The 17,310-nt window shown below is 37.1% G+C and overlaps 1 protein-coding gene across 1 annotated transcript in view; it reads right to left on the minus strand.

Moving 5' to 3' along the window:
• Positions 1–9,603: 9,603 nt before the first annotated feature.
• DOK6 (docking protein 6) overlaps positions 9,604–17,310 on the minus strand; it is a gene marked incomplete at its 5' end in the record, with an annotated part of 261,663 nt that continues 253,956 nt past the window's right edge. Inside the window, one exon of the mRNA XM_080611655.1 lies at positions 9,604–9,855. Within this exon, the coding sequence (XP_080467781.1) occupies positions 9,716–9,855 (140 nt within the window). The 3' untranslated portion in view covers positions 9,604–9,715. The remainder of the gene's footprint in view (positions 9,856–17,310) is intronic.

A 17,310-nucleotide genomic window follows, 5' to 3' on the forward strand; every position in this document is an offset into this window, starting at 1 on the left:
ACCAAACAAAAAAAGAAAATCCTTAAAGAAACAGAACTAGAAGGCAGACCTGAGAATTAGGTTCTACACATCTTTTGGCCTTTTACAAATCTGCTGTATTACTGAGGGCAAAATCCCAGTAGATGAAGGTGTTACCATGATGGCTGATAATGTGATAAATAAGCTGTGTGCCTGGCCCACCTGTGCTTGACTCCCCTTTTCATTTGAAGCATTATTAAAAGTTGCTTTTGTTTGTTTTTTTGGAGGGGGAGGCTTCGTGAGTCTGCCTATGGCTCAGTTACCTGTTCCACTGGGCTCTCTAGGAAGGGGCATCAACAGCCTGACAGTGAAATGCACATTTTCCATAGCCTCCTGTGATGGAAAGCTTTCTTCACATACACAGAAAAATAGGAGTCTAGGTTCTTCTGAGAATAAAGTGGTAAAGAGGTTTCTCTAAACTCTTTGAGCTATAATAGCGCAGTGTGGTTAACCTACACCTCAGCTAAAAATGTAAAATCCTAAACCAAAATGTCCTTCAACTTACCGCTGAATACTTAACTTGTGTACAATGTCATGTAAGATTAGAAAACATCTCATTTTTGTTTTGTGTACCCCTGAACAAGGTCACATACACATTGCAAGGGCTATTTCTATCTCTTTCACTTTGAGGGCTTTCAAGATACATAAGTGCTTGCATGTGAAGTTGATGAGGATACACAGAACTGTACTATTAATAAGTTGGTTTATTTCCTGAGTTATCAAATGTTATAGCAGATAATTCTAAGTTGTGCACAGCATTACAAATAAACCCCTGTAGTACTGGGTTTCTTTGATGATCCCATTTATTTTAAAATGCTAAAATGATAATGTAATGAATTTGATTATACTGAAGTTCTCAGATGGAACCCTGATACAGAAATATCCATAAGCTGAGAAGCTGGTAACGTTTCGCTGCTTGTGGAGACCGTCAAAATACATCCCTACTTTACTAAGGGTAAAAGCAGGAGAGGTTGAGGTTGAGTAGCTGGAATATCAGATAGCTTTGTTTATTTCTGGTGGTACCCTTATTTCTTGCCTCCACTGGTACTTTCAGCTTGTCTTTTCAAAATAATCACTTATTTTTGAGATCTGAGGAAGAAAAAAAAAATCTGTAGTGCACATCTTTGCAGGTATTTAATCTATTTTAATTCAAATTTCATAGACATATTACTTCTACCAGGATAGTCCACAGGGAAAATCACATCACACATAGCATAATAAGAACAATATATTATTTCTTTTTCTAAAAACAAATGCAAAACAACAGCTTCATTTTTCTACCATGGTAATATCAGTGAACAGCAGCTGAACATGAGACTGATATAAATGAAAACCCAAGAGAAAACAACCCCAAGTTTATCAATATTATAATTTTCTTAAAAACTACACACAATCTACACACAAGAGAAACTTCCAAAAGTGTAATTTGAAATGTAATATAAAAACTTTGGATATATTATGAGTCTGGCACGACAGGAGTCAGTAAAAGTCTGTTTGCTGTGACAGAGTTTGGATTACATACATAGACTTTCTGGTGTAAAATAGTACAAAATATTGCTGCTTATTGCTATTTATTTTTAATACTTTCCATAGATTTCCCTTTTTCTTTTGGAAAATTTTAGTCCCTTTTGAGTAAACTTCATGAATTGTAATTTGGAAATTTTATGTTGAACAATCAGTGTGCTATTACATGCTGTATTGCTTGCCCAACTAATTAAGAGCAAAGAAAAAAAAAATCAAGGAAATAACATGACACAACTATGGACAGAACCAGCTCAGCACACAATGGCTAAACTCCAAAATAATTCTCTCTCTCTTTTTTTTTTTTTTTTTTTGTTAAGGCCTTAGAAACTTTGCTGAAAGGAAATAAACATAATAAAACACGTTACCATTTAAAAACTGAGTCTTGAATTACTGGGTAACTACCTTCTGTGTAACTGGAAAATGAATCTATGAGCTTTCAAGAAAACCAAAACCAGTTTTCTTTTCCATAATAATAAAATTAATCTTTTATGCAGGATGAAAAAAGGTAGATGGTTAAGTCCCATGTTCAAAAGAAAATTCCATGATTAACAGTTCTACTAACTTTTTAAAGGGTGTAAACTCACTTTTTTTTTTTTTTTAATGAAATCAGAGAAAAAAAATTTGTAGTCAGTCTTTGCTGGGATTTTTGAATTCAGGAGAGGCAGTCACCAGACTATGGCTCAACAGGACAAATATGAAACTGTCTGTGAAAGAAGGTGAAAGAAAGGTAACATACATTATCTCTTATTATTTTCTTTATCTCAATTATGTTCCTTTACTTTGAAAAGCTTCTCTGGCTCTTTAATAGATATTATTCTGCCTGTCTTCTGCTCTCGCTTGGCTACACATCTGGGGGTAAAACAATGTTTCTGTGAGGGAACAGCCTGCTTTAAGGGCTGGATGCACCAAGGAACACGAGAAGCTGGATTCCTCCAAATCCCCTTCTTTCTGACCTCCATCTGCCCTAAATTCCCAGGTACCTTTTCTGTTTGGCAAATAATTGTTTTCATTTATCAACAGCTTGATCTGTGTTGTGCAACTTAACTAACTACTTCTTATTCAAATCTTATCCCAGGATTAGGGCACAGGACCAAGGCAACAAAGCAGGCAGAATAGTTAACGTATGGGTGGTACCTGTTTGATGACAGGTAGATGCTAGCCTGCTCCTGAGAGATCCAAATAAAAAAATATTACTTTGGAAAAAGAAAAGATTTCAGAGGACTAACGTCACTATCAAGTAAGGGTAGTGAGAATTTCTTTGTAATCATAAAGATATATGGGAACCAGGGCTCTGATTTTTTTTAAATTTATTCTTAAATGTTACCTGCATCACACCCCTCTAAATCTTCTATGTTACTGAGCTATGCAAAAGTTCAAATAAATGGTAATTATTTACAGAAGTTGAAACTGTGCCCGTGTGTGTTCTCCCAAGTGCAAGTGAAAGACTTATTTCCTCTAAAGCCTAGATGCCCAATAGGACTTGATGCCCTAAGTGGCTTTGCAAGTCTGACACTAAGGGCTAGTTCCAAAAACAGCCTTGTCTGTCTACAGGATATGTGCCAAAATGCTCTTTTAGGCTCTGGACCCCAGGAGCAGAAACTATTTGTCAGGTTCTTACCCTATTATTTAAGGTCTTAGTAAGGCATAATTAGATAAAATAACTAATATGAGTTATTAGCAGTGGTTGGCATATTTCTTCTAAACTTATGCTTATTTAAAAAGAGAATTTTGTGGTCTTAGGCAAAACAGTGCCTCGATTATTCTAAAGAATATTTAACAACTTCCTTAAAAGCAGGAATTAATTAGGTTGTTACACTAAATATTTCATTTCTAGTGTTAACCCATAAATTTTATAACATGATTTAAGTGATCAATAACTTATCATACTAAGATACAGCCAAACAAATACACAGTATCTTTCCTTTATTTTTTTTTCCTCTAATACTTCTGTTTGTGCTGATGTCTATATGTGTTCTTGAAGAGAGAAATGTATGTTAAGAATATTTATAACTCTCTGTTAATGCCATTTTTTCCTCTGAAATAAAACTGTCTGAAGCAGACACAAAATGTCATTCCCAGCTCCTGATAAAGCCAGAAGTTGAATGTTCTGGGAAACTGTGTTGCACTCAACTTGACCCACTGCTGTGTGCTTAAATATCTGCTAAATTCTCCTAATCTTTTTTTTCTGCATTTTCTGTTTTTCCTTGTAACTATCTTAAATCAGTGCAACTTACAAATAGCAGTTCTGGATATTTCCTGTCACAGCCTGTCATCTATAGAAATTCAGGAAATGCAATAATTAACATCACCTAGGATAGCTTTATTTTACATCATCTATTCTGTTTTAGCTATAGGAGCAGTGATGAGAATAAATGTTTAACTGAAACCTCTATTTTTGTTACTGGTATGGTATTGCCAAGACAGCTGATGAATTTTGTTCTATTTTTTTATGTCCATTTCAGTCTTGCTATCATACAATAAAAAATTTGAAACCAATATGTAGTCTATATTAAAAATGAAGGCTAACTTCATGTCAAATATTGTCATAGGAAAAAAATCTACTGTGCAATCTATCCATTCACTTCACAATTCCAGGATTGTAAGAGAACACAGTAAATCTACTCATCTTCATGAGGATTTCTGTACTGAAGGAAAAAGAAACCTATGAAATCCATACTTTGGGATTTTCAGTGTAAGATTTAAAAAGATCGACAACTTTATCTTAGAGAAAGTATTAGATTCTGAGCTTGCATTTAGTTAAAAAGAAAATATTTTCTCCATTACAACTTGCAATATTCATAACAATATGGGTGTTTTAAAATACTTTAATTATATGTAGCCATACTTAAACCTCAGTTACTTCCATATTTGTTTCCATCATATCCCCAAAAATCTGTCAAGCTGCATATGCATGCAAAGATGCAAAAAGCATCTTTGCTAACTGAAACTTCCGTTTCCTTCAACAGAACCAGTTCACTTATGGATTCTAATATTTAGGTTTCTAAGCATAATACTATTGACATAATTGCTGAATACACAACACATTCACCTATCACCTTTTACTGTCTTGTAAGGGCCTGGACAGAAGGACTAACTTCTTGTTACAACAGGTTAGTCAATATTCTTTGACGTATCTTTTATTCCACCATATGCCTGTACTTGCTTCCAATGTAGCACACCTTTCTATCTAAAATTAAAAGTGAAGAGCATTTATTTACAATATAAAGAACAAACACAGCACCCTTTATGGAGTGCAAGAGTTTATATCTGCAGAATTAATATATCCAAACTTATACCCTTTGATTTTAAAATTATGCCACTACAATGATGTTGTACAGTCATCATTTTCTAGTTACAAAACATGGGCAGGCACCCTGACCAGTTGTTTGTGGTGAAAAATATAAGATGCTGATATGTGCAATAATAAGTTGGTTTTGAAGAAGAGTTGCAAGTATTTGCACAGTGTATGGAAAAATGAAACACTGGTGCTGCTGGATCTGCTCTTGAAATGAAACAGCAGCTTTTCACAGTTTCTCCACAATCCGCTCTATTCTGTGTGTGGATAGAAGCCACATTTATTCCTTTGCAGCAGCTACAAAAAGAAGTTAAAATATGCTGATATTAAATACCAAGAAAGATATTAATTGGTACATTGTTCTCCTTTCTTTTTAGGAAGAAACAGTTGCAAATAATTCTGTTTTTTATGCTAGAAAGTACAGCCATTCAAGAGATGTATTTTCTCATGGAAAACTACGCTGCAGTTTCTAGGTTACTACATGAAAACTAGAAACGTGGCTGTGAGCTAAGTCTGAGTTGAGGTTCATACCCTTCAGGCTGATGGTCCTTGTTAATTCCTAGAGATCAAATATCTCAAAAGTCACTACTCCTCACAGTATTGCCTGTTAGGCTGGAGAGCTGAACAAGAATGAAGTTCACTCATTTTCTGATAAATGCAATACATACATTTGATTAATGCTCTTTTTTTCTCTTTGCCATGAACAGGTAAGTTTCTTCCCAGACTGCCTGCACTTAGCAACTCCTAAATTACTGGGTGCCTGAAGACTGTATGTTGTACTTATATTATTGCTATAGAGGGCATCCTAAAAGACTTTTGAACTCAGATATTCAATTTTAACCCTTCCTCCAGCAAACTCTTATTAGCTTAGAAGAAGACATGATTAGAAACTTGATTAGTAGACTTCGTCAAAACGAAAGAGCGGCTATTGTCGCTAACAAACTTCTTTGGTTTGTCAATATATTTCCAAGCTTTAATTACTAGATTTTGGGTGGTGGGAGGAACCAACAAAAAAAAACCAACCCAAGAACAGAACTTTGAACAGACCAGGTACATGTGAGGGGCTGAAATCAGAGCCTACCACAGAAAGTGAAGCCCAAACATTTCCTCAGTAAATCAGCAAAGTCCATGTTACAAGATACTCATCTCTCTTTTTCCTTTACATATGCAGACAAAAGAGTTTCAAAGGAGTATAATCAAAGATGATTTATAATATCAATAACAACATGTAGCTGTTTAAAAAATGGGGCTACTCAAATACCTTAGCACCATCTGATGATTTATTATGAGTCTCCTTCAATTTCTCCTTTTCTGCACCAAGGGACTTATTTAAAGATCAAAAGTACCAGCATGAACCAATCTATAATATTCACAGTTAAGATCTATCATCAGTAGCTATATTTAGTAATGGTGTGTGTTATTTGTTCATGGGGTGAATACACCAAAGGTCATAAAAAAAAAAGAAAAAAAATCATGGTTACAGGTATATATTTCTACTGTATCCTCAAAACCAAAAGAAAGCAACAGCCTTGTATTATTTCTTCTGTTTATAATGTACTAATGCTAAGTTCCATTTGTATCAGTTGCACTTAGTTACCACTGAAGACACTTTGCTGCCCTTCATCTCTTCACAGCTCATTAACTGAAAATGGAGAGCTCTTCTTGGGTCAGGAGTCAATGTGTGTGCCGAGACTTGAACAGGATCTCATGGGGTCCCTGAGCCTATTCAAAGGCTCTTTTAGTCTCTAGGCAGGCAGCTCTACCACATGCACGAAAAGAGAGTTTTCCTTCTGACAGAAGCACTAGGAGCTGTACAAAGTAGTCTCAGTGGGGAATCACTTAGATTATCGACAGGCATATGCCAGGAATATTAAAGCAATTCTGTGAAAACAGGATTTTCTGGCAAACTGTTGGTGCAGTGCACAGTTGGTGCAGTGCCTGTCTGGCTCTCCTGGAGCTTTTCTGAGGAACATTTCTGGAAACTATGTAGATACACAAATGTTACAGTGAAATCATCTGATGTTCTGGAGTGGCACTAATGGCAACATCTACTGGCTGCTGAGTACTTTTGTGTCAGGTGCGCAGTTTTCTTAGATCGTGTTATAGTACACTGTGAAGCTGCATCCTTATTTTCAACTTCCAGTGTGGTTGTGTTTACAAGAAATAGGCTCCCAATAGGTCAGGTCTGTCTGTTGTTGGTTGCATTCTCCACCTTTGTTCTGGAGTTTTTGCATATTGCTACAAGATGGGACTTTAAAGATACTTATAAATGCATGAGTTGAGAAGGTAGTTGTATTATGCACTGAAAGCAAATATTTAGTAAAGCTTCTATACATGACAAATATTTCCTCCTTCCTCCTTTTTTTTTTTTTTTTTTTTTGGTGTGTTTTCTTTGGAAATAGCATCTCCATTATCATTAACCACACAATATCCGTGCCCTGCAGGGGAAGACAAAGCCATCTGTGACAGACAGCAAACATCCCCCAGGAAATGGAAAGAGCACACTATATAGATCTTACGCTTTTTACCTAAACACAGCTACATCACTAGCTACAGATTTTAGACAGTTTGTTAAAGTATGCAGGCACTGGAACTACAAAGCAGTTCTTGATACTCTCGTTTTGCTTTTTTCTCACCCTTGAACTATGTAGAGTATGTAAGTATTAAATGACTTGTACTCAAGTCACAGAGGAAAATAGTTGCATGGACAGAGCATAGAAATCTACAGAACATATGGGGAACTTAATCTAAAGAATTTTAAAGAAAATATATAATTTTAGGGCACATGAAAGAACTGCAGTTGCATAGCAACACAAATAACCAACCAGTTTCTCAAAAGGTGTATATTTAGCAAAGCTGCACTGAATAATGGAATTACACCAACAAAGCGTCTATCCTTTTGTATCACATTTTGCATGTAACATTTGCAAACTGGAAATTTTCCCAAGGCAAAATGTCAATCACATTTTTTTCTTAAATAAAAGTGTGAATGAAGCTTCCTTCATGGGTAAAGCTCAGAAAGCACGAAAGGTACAGATCCCTGACAGTGTGGAAGAGCAGTTTTTCTTTTAGCTCATCAAAATACACTCTCTAGGGTGCCGTTCTATTCCTGAGTATGGCAGCACTGTAAAAAGGAGAAAAGGTAGTGAATGAGACAGGGAAAAAGAGGAAAAATAAATAAAGCTGATTGTGGTGGGGTAGAAGTGTTTCATTCAAGTGGATCACAAAGCTATTTTATTCAGCAGCTGTTCACTGAGGTGTAGAAAGCTGTAAGTCTGCAAGGTCTCTTAGCCTGCAAAATGGTTGGAGAAAAGCTGGACATACTGTTTAATCAAAAGCAGAAGTTTCTTCTGTACTTTTTAATACATATATATGTGCATATATAAAACAGCCCAACTGAACTTTTTCAGTTAACTTATGGTACAGAAAACTGATTATTTCATTGGAAAAGAGTCTATGTGTCTCCTCCTTGATATGCTGCCTGAACCTGTCCTGAGAAATAACTAACGAGACGAAGCCTTCTGGTAATCATGGCAATCATTTCACACTGGGAACAGAACACAAGGCTGCTCAGATCATAGCAAGAGGGCAGATTTTTCTCCTCACAATTTGAAACATTTCAGGGCATTGTGAGGAGCACATAAATATTCGATACCACTTACAAAAGTCTAAATGTTTAGAATAGATAAAACTTGTTCCCCAGCTACAGGTATGCCTTCCAACTTATTCCCTCATTTTACTGATTACAAACACACCTACCACAGTTCATATTTTAAAGATGTCTTCCAAAGACAGAAAATTTCCATTGAGAGGTACTCAACCTCCTTGTCAAAGTAAATCAAGGCTTGACACATGATCATACAAGACACAATGTGCATCTATAACAGAAATCTGAGAAGGAAACAGAGGAAATCAAAGTAACGCTGACAAGAAAGACAAGACCAGAGCTCAGCTCTACCATATCTGGCCCAGCCATGGCACAAGAAGTCATGAGCTGGGGATGTGTCCCACTTATAGTTGTCTGAAGAAGTTTTCCCACTTTTTAAAGTTAGGCTTGCAGGCATGGTTACCTAAATAATTTGAAAATAAGACGACTTTGCAGCAATTCTGAGGATGAGACTCTGCTGCTGATAGGGACATTCACAGCTGTCGGGGGGGGCTGTGAGAATTATGTGTGTATTAGTAAGGGATGAATTTGTGCCCTGGGAATTTAAGATTAGAGCTGTATCAGGCAATAACCTTACCTTAACAGATCAAACTCTATTCCCAACAAACCATATTAGCCTGCTACTCCAGTACCTGTTGGTGTTTGGCTCAAAAACCACCCAACCACCCTCTAGGGTATTGAGCGAACTCGCTTGGATCTGAAGGTGACCCCTGCAGCACAGATGTCGTCTCTCGAGTAGGTGACATTTCAATGACTGCAGCGGGAATCAGTGGGACCTAAAGATGTTACAGCTGAAGACGGGACAGTCTGATGGTGGAGGCAGGAAGGAAGGCCCTGGTGTCAAATGCGCCATCGCGATGGAGCCCCAGAACAACCCTTCTCCGGGCATGCAGAAACCTTCACATCAACACAGTTTCATTTGTTTCCACCACTTTCTCACAACACAAAAGCATTCCCTCCCGCCCCTCCCCCAAAACACCCCTCCTTTCTGAACGTATTGACAAAAGGAACGGCAAAATAAATAAATAAAGACTTAGCCTCTGCTTCGGGGAAGCCGCCTCTCCAGGTTTCCGCACTGGCGGTGACCCGGCTGGAGCTGGTAGGCATCAGTTTTCATGGCAAATAGTGGGTGCGGAGGGGGCCAGCGGCTCCCTGGCTCTGTCTGCAGGCTCCAGGCTCGACTGTTTCTCTTGGCCGGCTGCCCTCAGCTGTCATTGTACCAGGCCTGAGCCATAGCTGAAGGTGTAGCTGCTGGCCAGTGAGAGGGACTGCTGGTGCTCCTCACCCTGCTCCTCCTGGTAGCTGGGAAACGTTTGTGCCCGGGACACTTTTGCTGAGCTGAGGTTGTGACCTGTGGTGAAGGGGACATGGACACAAAAGATGTAACTCGTCTGTCATTTAATTTACTTTCACCATGGACACAGACTTCGACAGGCTGGCTTCATACTGCCCCATGGTGCCAGGGTGCCTGGAGAGCAGATGTGCCACATTGGGCATTTTTGTTTTTTTTTTTTTAATTGCATAACATCAATGATATCTCTTATATTTGCTACTCTAAATCCCAGTTGTGTTTGTCAGTTAGAGCTGATAAAGGACTAATGCACCCCTTTTTTATCTGAAGCACTGCTTAAGTAGTGGAAGTAATGCCAGCAGATTCAAAGGGATTTGTCACACAAACGCCATTAAATATACTTACTGCCTTTGAATAGGATGCCACCTTGTCGGGCAAACACAGCATCATTGTAATTTCAAAATGAACTGGAGGTGGGATATAGCCTATGTGGCAGAATAGTAGCTGGTAAGAGTATGTGTGAGGTGTTTTCTTAAATGGGCTTATGAATCTCATATAACCATGGCTTGCTCAGTCGCAGCCAGCAAGATGGGAAACCAGGCATGAAAAGCCAATGACCAAACTCAGAAGATGACTCCTATGACCCAGTTCTGTAACCTGATCATTTTCCTACCTCTAAATTCCCTTTTGAAATTGACATTTAATTAGTAGCAAAAAGTTCATTTCCAAAGTTCATATCTTCATGCAACATATATTCTCCAGTTTTTGGCAATGCATATTGAAGCCTTACTTAAAATGGCATTGGATTTATGCTTTTAAATATGTCTTTAATAGATGTATCATATGTAGGAATGCAAAATCATATTTCTCCTTCAACCACAGATATACTAAGGAATAGAATATAGACTCAAACACTGAAGAACTAGGCTCATGTTGAAATGTTTCAAAACAGCTGGCAGCTTTCTAGACTACCTGAGTAGTGCTGGAACTAAGAATGATGTTCACCAGATTTGGCAAAATTGTCCTATCATGTATTTGGAAAAGTCTGGCTACAAAATGTTACTGACGGCTTCATGAAAATAAAAAATTGTTATTCCCCTGAAGACGAGAGAGCAATACTGGCATCAAGACATAAAAAATCCCAACAAAATGAAAAATAGAATAAAAGGTCCCTGTGACACTGAGCAGGAATAAAGACATTCACTAGCCAAAGAAGTCCCCTAAACTCAGGCCTATTTGTATCATGTGTTGTATCTCATACAACTAATTTTGAATTCACTTCTGTGGTATAGTGTAGCTTCGGTACAGTGATGAAGAGTGCCCCTACTAAACTAATTTTTAGCTAAGGTATTAAGGCAGTCTCTTAGAATATAAAAGATGAATTTAATCCTATGGATGAGGGAACTGAATGTACCCTCAGCAAGTTCGCTGATGACACTAAACTGGGAGGAGTGGCTGACACACCAGAAGGCTGTGCTGCCATTCAGCGAGATCTGGACAGGCTGGAGAGTTGGGCGGGGAGAAACTTGATGAAATTCAACAAGGGCAAGTGTAGAGTCTTGCATCTGGGGAGGAACAACCCCATGTACCAGTACAGGTTGGGGGTTGATCTGCTGGAAAGTAGTGAAGGGGAAAGGGACCTGGGGGTCCTGGTGGATGGGAGGATGACCATGAGCCAGCAATGTGCCCTTGTGGCCAAGAAGGCCAATGGCATCCTAGGGTGCATTAGAAAGGGTCTGGTTAGTAGGTCAAGAGAGGTTCTCCTCCTCCTCTACTCTGCCTTGGTGAGGCCGCATCTGGAATATTGTGTCCAGTTCTGGGCCCCTCAGTTCAAGAAGGACAAGGAATTGCTTGAAAGAGTCCAGCGCAGAGCCACAAAGATGATTAAGGGAGTGGAACATCTCCCTTATGAGGAGAGGCAGAGGGAGCTGGGTCTCTTTAGCTTGGAGAAGAGGAGACTGAGGGGTGACCTCATCAATGTTTACAAATATGTAAAGGGTGAGTGTCAGGATGATGGAGCTAGGCTTTTCTCAGTGATGTCCGGTGACAGGACAAGGGGTAATGGGTGTAAACTGGAGCATAAGAGGTTCCATGTGAACATCAGGAAAAACTTCTTTACTGTGAGAGTGACAGAGCACTGGAACAGGTTGCCCAGGGGGGTTGTGGAGTCTCCTATGTTGGAGATATTCAAGGCCCGGTTGGACAAGTTCCTGTGTGATGTACTGTAGGTTACCCTGCTCCTGCAGAGGGGTTGGACTAGATGATCTTTTGAGGTCCCTTCCAACCCTTGGGATTCTGTGATAAAAAGGAAATTATATTCAAGTATTCTATTTCCTGTATGTATGCCTCAGCTGCTACCACATCCTTACTGTTCTTTAAATGAATATTTCTAGCTGCTAAATCTTACAACAGGGCTGATATTAGCTATTCTGTAACCAAAACGATTAATGAAAATAAGTGGCTTTTCCCCTGACTGCTACGTTATATAATAATTAGATCCAATAAGACATGATCAACAGACCCTAAAGTTCAAAGACACCTTGGCTCAAGCCAAACTGTGACATCTGTCTATGGAAATAATCAGAAAATGAATAGAGGACATCAGTTCAAATGATATGAGAAAGCTATGGGTAACAGAGAATTTGCAAGTTTAGGAAAGAATGGCTCTTTCAATATGTTTACTTTCAACTTACATTGTTTTCAAAAGAATGAACTATATTACTGTATTTAAATAAAATTAATAAAAAACAATGGTGGTAAAATAATTAAATAGTTCAATGGTTCTGAGTTGGCCTAAGACTTCTAAGTAGTAAATGTCCAAAATTTAGAGGTTCCTTCAGCTTTTTTTTTTTTTTTATTTGGTATATATATCTCATACTGGAAACTCTAAATTATAATAAATTCTTTTATTTGCGTTCCTACTAAATATTATTTTAATACTCATACTGATCCGCCTTATGGAGTCTTGGGTACTGCAGTGTTTCCATAGTTACACTTTATGCCAGCAGTAAGGATTTTGAAATTCAAGTTTCAACAGAAGATTTTACAGTAAAGAATTTGAGTTCCACTGTTTTCTAAGCTTCCTCTTTCAGTAGTATTTTCTGTGTCCCATTTGGGTCTTAAAAGGTTAAGAGAGAAGAAGAATGCTGTTTATGGATCTTCCAGCACTTTGGTACCACAGCTGTTTTCAAGAATACAAGACCAGCTCTTCTCTACAGTTCTTCTGACGCTGGCATAAGATGAATTTGATTAACACACACTCCATGACCTGAAGACACCAACAGAACCAGGGGAGGCTTTTTTCCTGTGGCTTGCATAGGAAATGCCTTTCCTTTATTTAAATTTACTCTCTGGATCATAGAATGTGATGAAGCTGTAGTCCAAAGCAATTAGGTATGAATGATCCAGCAAGATAATTTAATGCAAACTGGCAAATTACACCAAAATTAGATTTCTCCTGATCTTAATTATGTTGGAAGCAGAGGCATTATACACTAGGATCTTATTTCATGGCATGGTGCTTATTTATAACAATTCTTTAGAGGAGAAAACCCAATGGTTTCCTAGTAACAGCAGTGATTGATGAACATACAAGTAAATTGATCACAATTTCTATGAGAAAACTTGCAGTACTCAGATAAATGAAAGAAAAAAAAAAGAAAAAAAGAAGAGATCCAGGAATAAGCTTTAAAAGCTCCCTGTCTGCTGCTCACTGGGAAGTGTTTCTCTCTGGTTTTGATTCAGAATTCAAATTCTTAACCAGAAGACAGGTGTCAAACCTTTTTCTTTTGCAAATGAAAAAAAAGGTCATGCTTTTCATTTCCAACGCAAGAATTCAAGACACTCATCTGCTGTTCTTTGGTTAGAACACTCATCTCTGATGTACAGGGCCTGTGTTAAAATTCCTCTCTGCCTGTGGGTACAGTTCAACGTTACATTTTCTGTAACAGAAAAAAATCAGCTGAAAATGTTCCCTTTCTTCTCTCTACCAGCACTACTGTTCACTGTCTCTCAGTTGTGCCATTGCAACTGGAAGGCTGAAGCACTTTGGTCATTTGGTTTGCAAAAGCCCTACAAGCCACTGTAGTGGCACAGGCAAGGAGCAGCCAAGAGTAAGAGACGGCAGGGTTTTTGTCAGACTGGCTTTGGTACCAGATGGTGTGTTTGGGGAATGATGACCTGTGAGCAATATGCAACCAAATGCAGATGAATGCTATTGCTAGCAAACTACTCACTTCTCTGATACAGGATCCCTTTTGAAAACCTGTGACTAAGCTTCTTCTAATGCAAGATCTAATAGCAGTGCATAGGTTTTGCAGTAGAGTGATTAAAAATTAATAGAACCAGAGACTTCAGCTTCAGCTGCAGATCTTGAAAGTACCTCATATTAGATAGTCACTAGGTAAAATAAACAGACTTTTGTAGCTGCACAGCAAGCTTTCATCTGGGATTTCTTAACCTCTGAAGAGATGATTTCACAAAAAAACCAACAACATTATGTGCTTCCAATGCAGTTTTACCTTTTTAGGTAATAATAATAAATTTAGTTTTGAAAATATAATTTTGCATTTACATTCCTAAGATTATGAGTGAAATCAAAGCCATTAAATTAAAGCCAATTTGATATCTTTATTAGTATTATGTTTTGTACTTGGGAGTGCTCTCAGATTTCATGAGGACAAGAGCACTGTGATTGTTATAGATGTTTCTATAAATGTTATAGAGAACCACAGTTGTTCAAAAGAAATTCCTATGAATCAATCAGTACAAGTGAAAACCAAATAAAGTGAATCACTGGTTCCATTGTAAAGCAATCTCTTCTTTTTGGAAATATTCATTGGAAAGTTCCGTTATTCAAAATAAACAGAACAGTCTGAAAATCAGTGAAACAGAGACGATGGAATTTTATCTACAAAGGATGGTGCAAGGAGGTGGAAAAAACCCAATTAGCTAACAGATGTTTCAGGAATGAAAAGCTAGTAAGAAGGGGCTAGTTGTATGTTGTTTCCTCATGCAATTCTCACCTGACAATAAATGCAGCCCTTCAGCCAGAAAAGTTCACAAAAATAGTACTAGCCTTTAATCTAGATTTATGTTCTCTAAGGACTTTCCTAGCATCAGTGAAAGTGCCTGTTTACACGAAATGAGGCTCACAGATTACACTGAGGATATGGTTTTGATGGCAAAGAATGTCTCAAAGTGCTTCAACCTCTAACAGTCTTTGCAGCATTTTTGTTAAGACACAGAACAAAATGGGAAATACACTGCAGCTATGCACCTAAAGCCCACTACGGAAAATGAAAAACTTACTGCAATAAACTAAATTACTATGACTGCTTATTCCAGATGGAAGCTTTTATCTTCTAAGAGCTTTTGTTGCAAAGAGAGTCCACATTTTACTCTGGGTAAAGAAAATTTTCCTCAAAAAAACCCCCTTACTATAATCTCAAATCAGTTAAGTGGCTATTATTTCATCAAAAAAGATACTTTCATTTAAGGCAGAAAATAAATGATTGCTGTTATCTTATTTTTAAATTGATACTGGTTAAAATTCTGCCAACTCTCCGTATTGAATATACAGTGTCTTCTATTAAGCTGTTGATGACAAAGCAGCTTTTGCTTTTCTGCTGTTAGATGATTGGAATAACTAAAGCAAAGTTTCATAGCAGGACAAACTGCTATAAAGCAAAACATTTATTTTGCAGTAACGATGCAGTTGGATTGGAAGGGCATTAATTGCTACAGCAATTATTATGCTGTCACTCAAAAAAGATGCAATGGAAGGAAGCAGATGGAAACCGAAAAATAGCATAAACTACATTACAGCATATTGATTTCCATATACTTATTGCACATGGAACTGTGAGCCTCTTTCAGTTTTAAATAAAGAAATACAAGTTTTCCTTTGAATTTAACTACAGTTGGAATTAAAACTCCAGGGAGCATAGGTGGGCTCCAAATTTTATACTTTCTAAAATAATTTTGGATTCATTTCATCAAATATTTATCTTTCTGAAGGGAAAATTAATATAAGGAAACACTTTTTGATACAGATTTTTAAAAAATTGTTTAGTTTATTAATCAGAAATAATGTTGAATAAAAAATAAATTGATGATAAAATATATAGGAAATATATTGAGAGTGACTGTAAAAACAAAACAAAACAAAACACAAAACCCCAAGCTGCTAGCATTTTAAAATATTTAATTTTATTCTCAGTTAAAAAATATCTTAATTTTCTTCAAAATTTGAAATTAAATTAATAATTTTGAGGGGTTTTTTTGGCCAGCATCAAGATTAGTAAGTATCTAAGGGGAATATACTTGTTACTGAACTCTATCACTTTTCAGAATTGGAATGCTATTATTTAACTTGAAAGTTTTGGGCATTGTCATAAAGCTCTCCTCTAGAAAATAAGAAATTTTATATGTGCATGGAGAAAAGATTGCAGGATTGTCAATTTGAAACCAGTACATTTACAACATGTCAAATTTTGGAGTCTTACGGATAAAGTTCTCAACGTTACAATTTTGGCACAGGAATGCTGGAGTTTTATGAAGAGTCCATTTACATGTTAATATTCTGAAATAAAGAAAAAGCATGTTCTTACACCACTCCAATAGTGATAGTTGTTTGTGTACTTATGAACAATGTGAATTTCTTGTAAATATTATGTACAAAAAAAAAAAAAAAAAAAAAAAAAGGGCATTATTTCATCTGTACCTCTGCCTAAAATAAGAAGTGTTTAAGAGCAGTATCTTGAATCACATAACTAAAACTAATGTACTGACTAAAGGTCAGGTTGGTTTCATTGCAGTTTTGTGCTTCCAGATAGTGTTTTTAAATACTTTCTCTCCTATTGCATTTAAAGTCTATATTACCTACTTAGGCTATCAGAAGCCGATGTAGCTCCTGTGGTAGAAATATCAGAACATCAACCACATCTTTCTCAATGATGAGTATGCTTAACTTGCCCTCTACTTTTAATTGATTATCTTTATTTATTAGAGAGTTTTTCTAGTGATGCATCTTTTTATTCATAATACCATCTTTCTATGCCTCTGTGTGCTTATGAAGAAAGCAGACATACATAAACATTTGCTACCTAACATCTCCACCAAGGAAATGGAAAAGGAAGCTACTTACACAATCTGATACTACCCAATAGTCTTTCTCCTTTCTGCGTGCATTCCTGCATCCAAAATATGACACTTGTGGAAAAATAATCTATTTTACATATTAGATCTCTTTGACTTGTGCTCTTCCATTTGTAACATATAATTGTATGCCTGCATGGCTGAACCACAGAGAGATTAAATAAAAGAAAGCATCTGACTGGAGTAGTGATTTTTTTTTTTAGTTCTGTACTCTGAACCAACATGCAGATAAAGACAATAAGATTTTAGCTAGCTTTCCCATGTTGTCTTCCATATACAGGCTGCAGTGGTCCTTAGAGAGATTAACTGATTTCAACTTTACAGCTTTTTACACTTGCGCTAATGTTGCAATATGAA

The sequence above is a fragment of the Psittacula echo genome (assembly GCF_963264785.1).
Source record: "Psittacula echo genome assembly, chromosome: 2".
Classification (NCBI taxonomy): Eukaryota; Metazoa; Chordata; class Aves; order Psittaciformes; family Psittacidae; genus Psittacula; species Psittacula echo.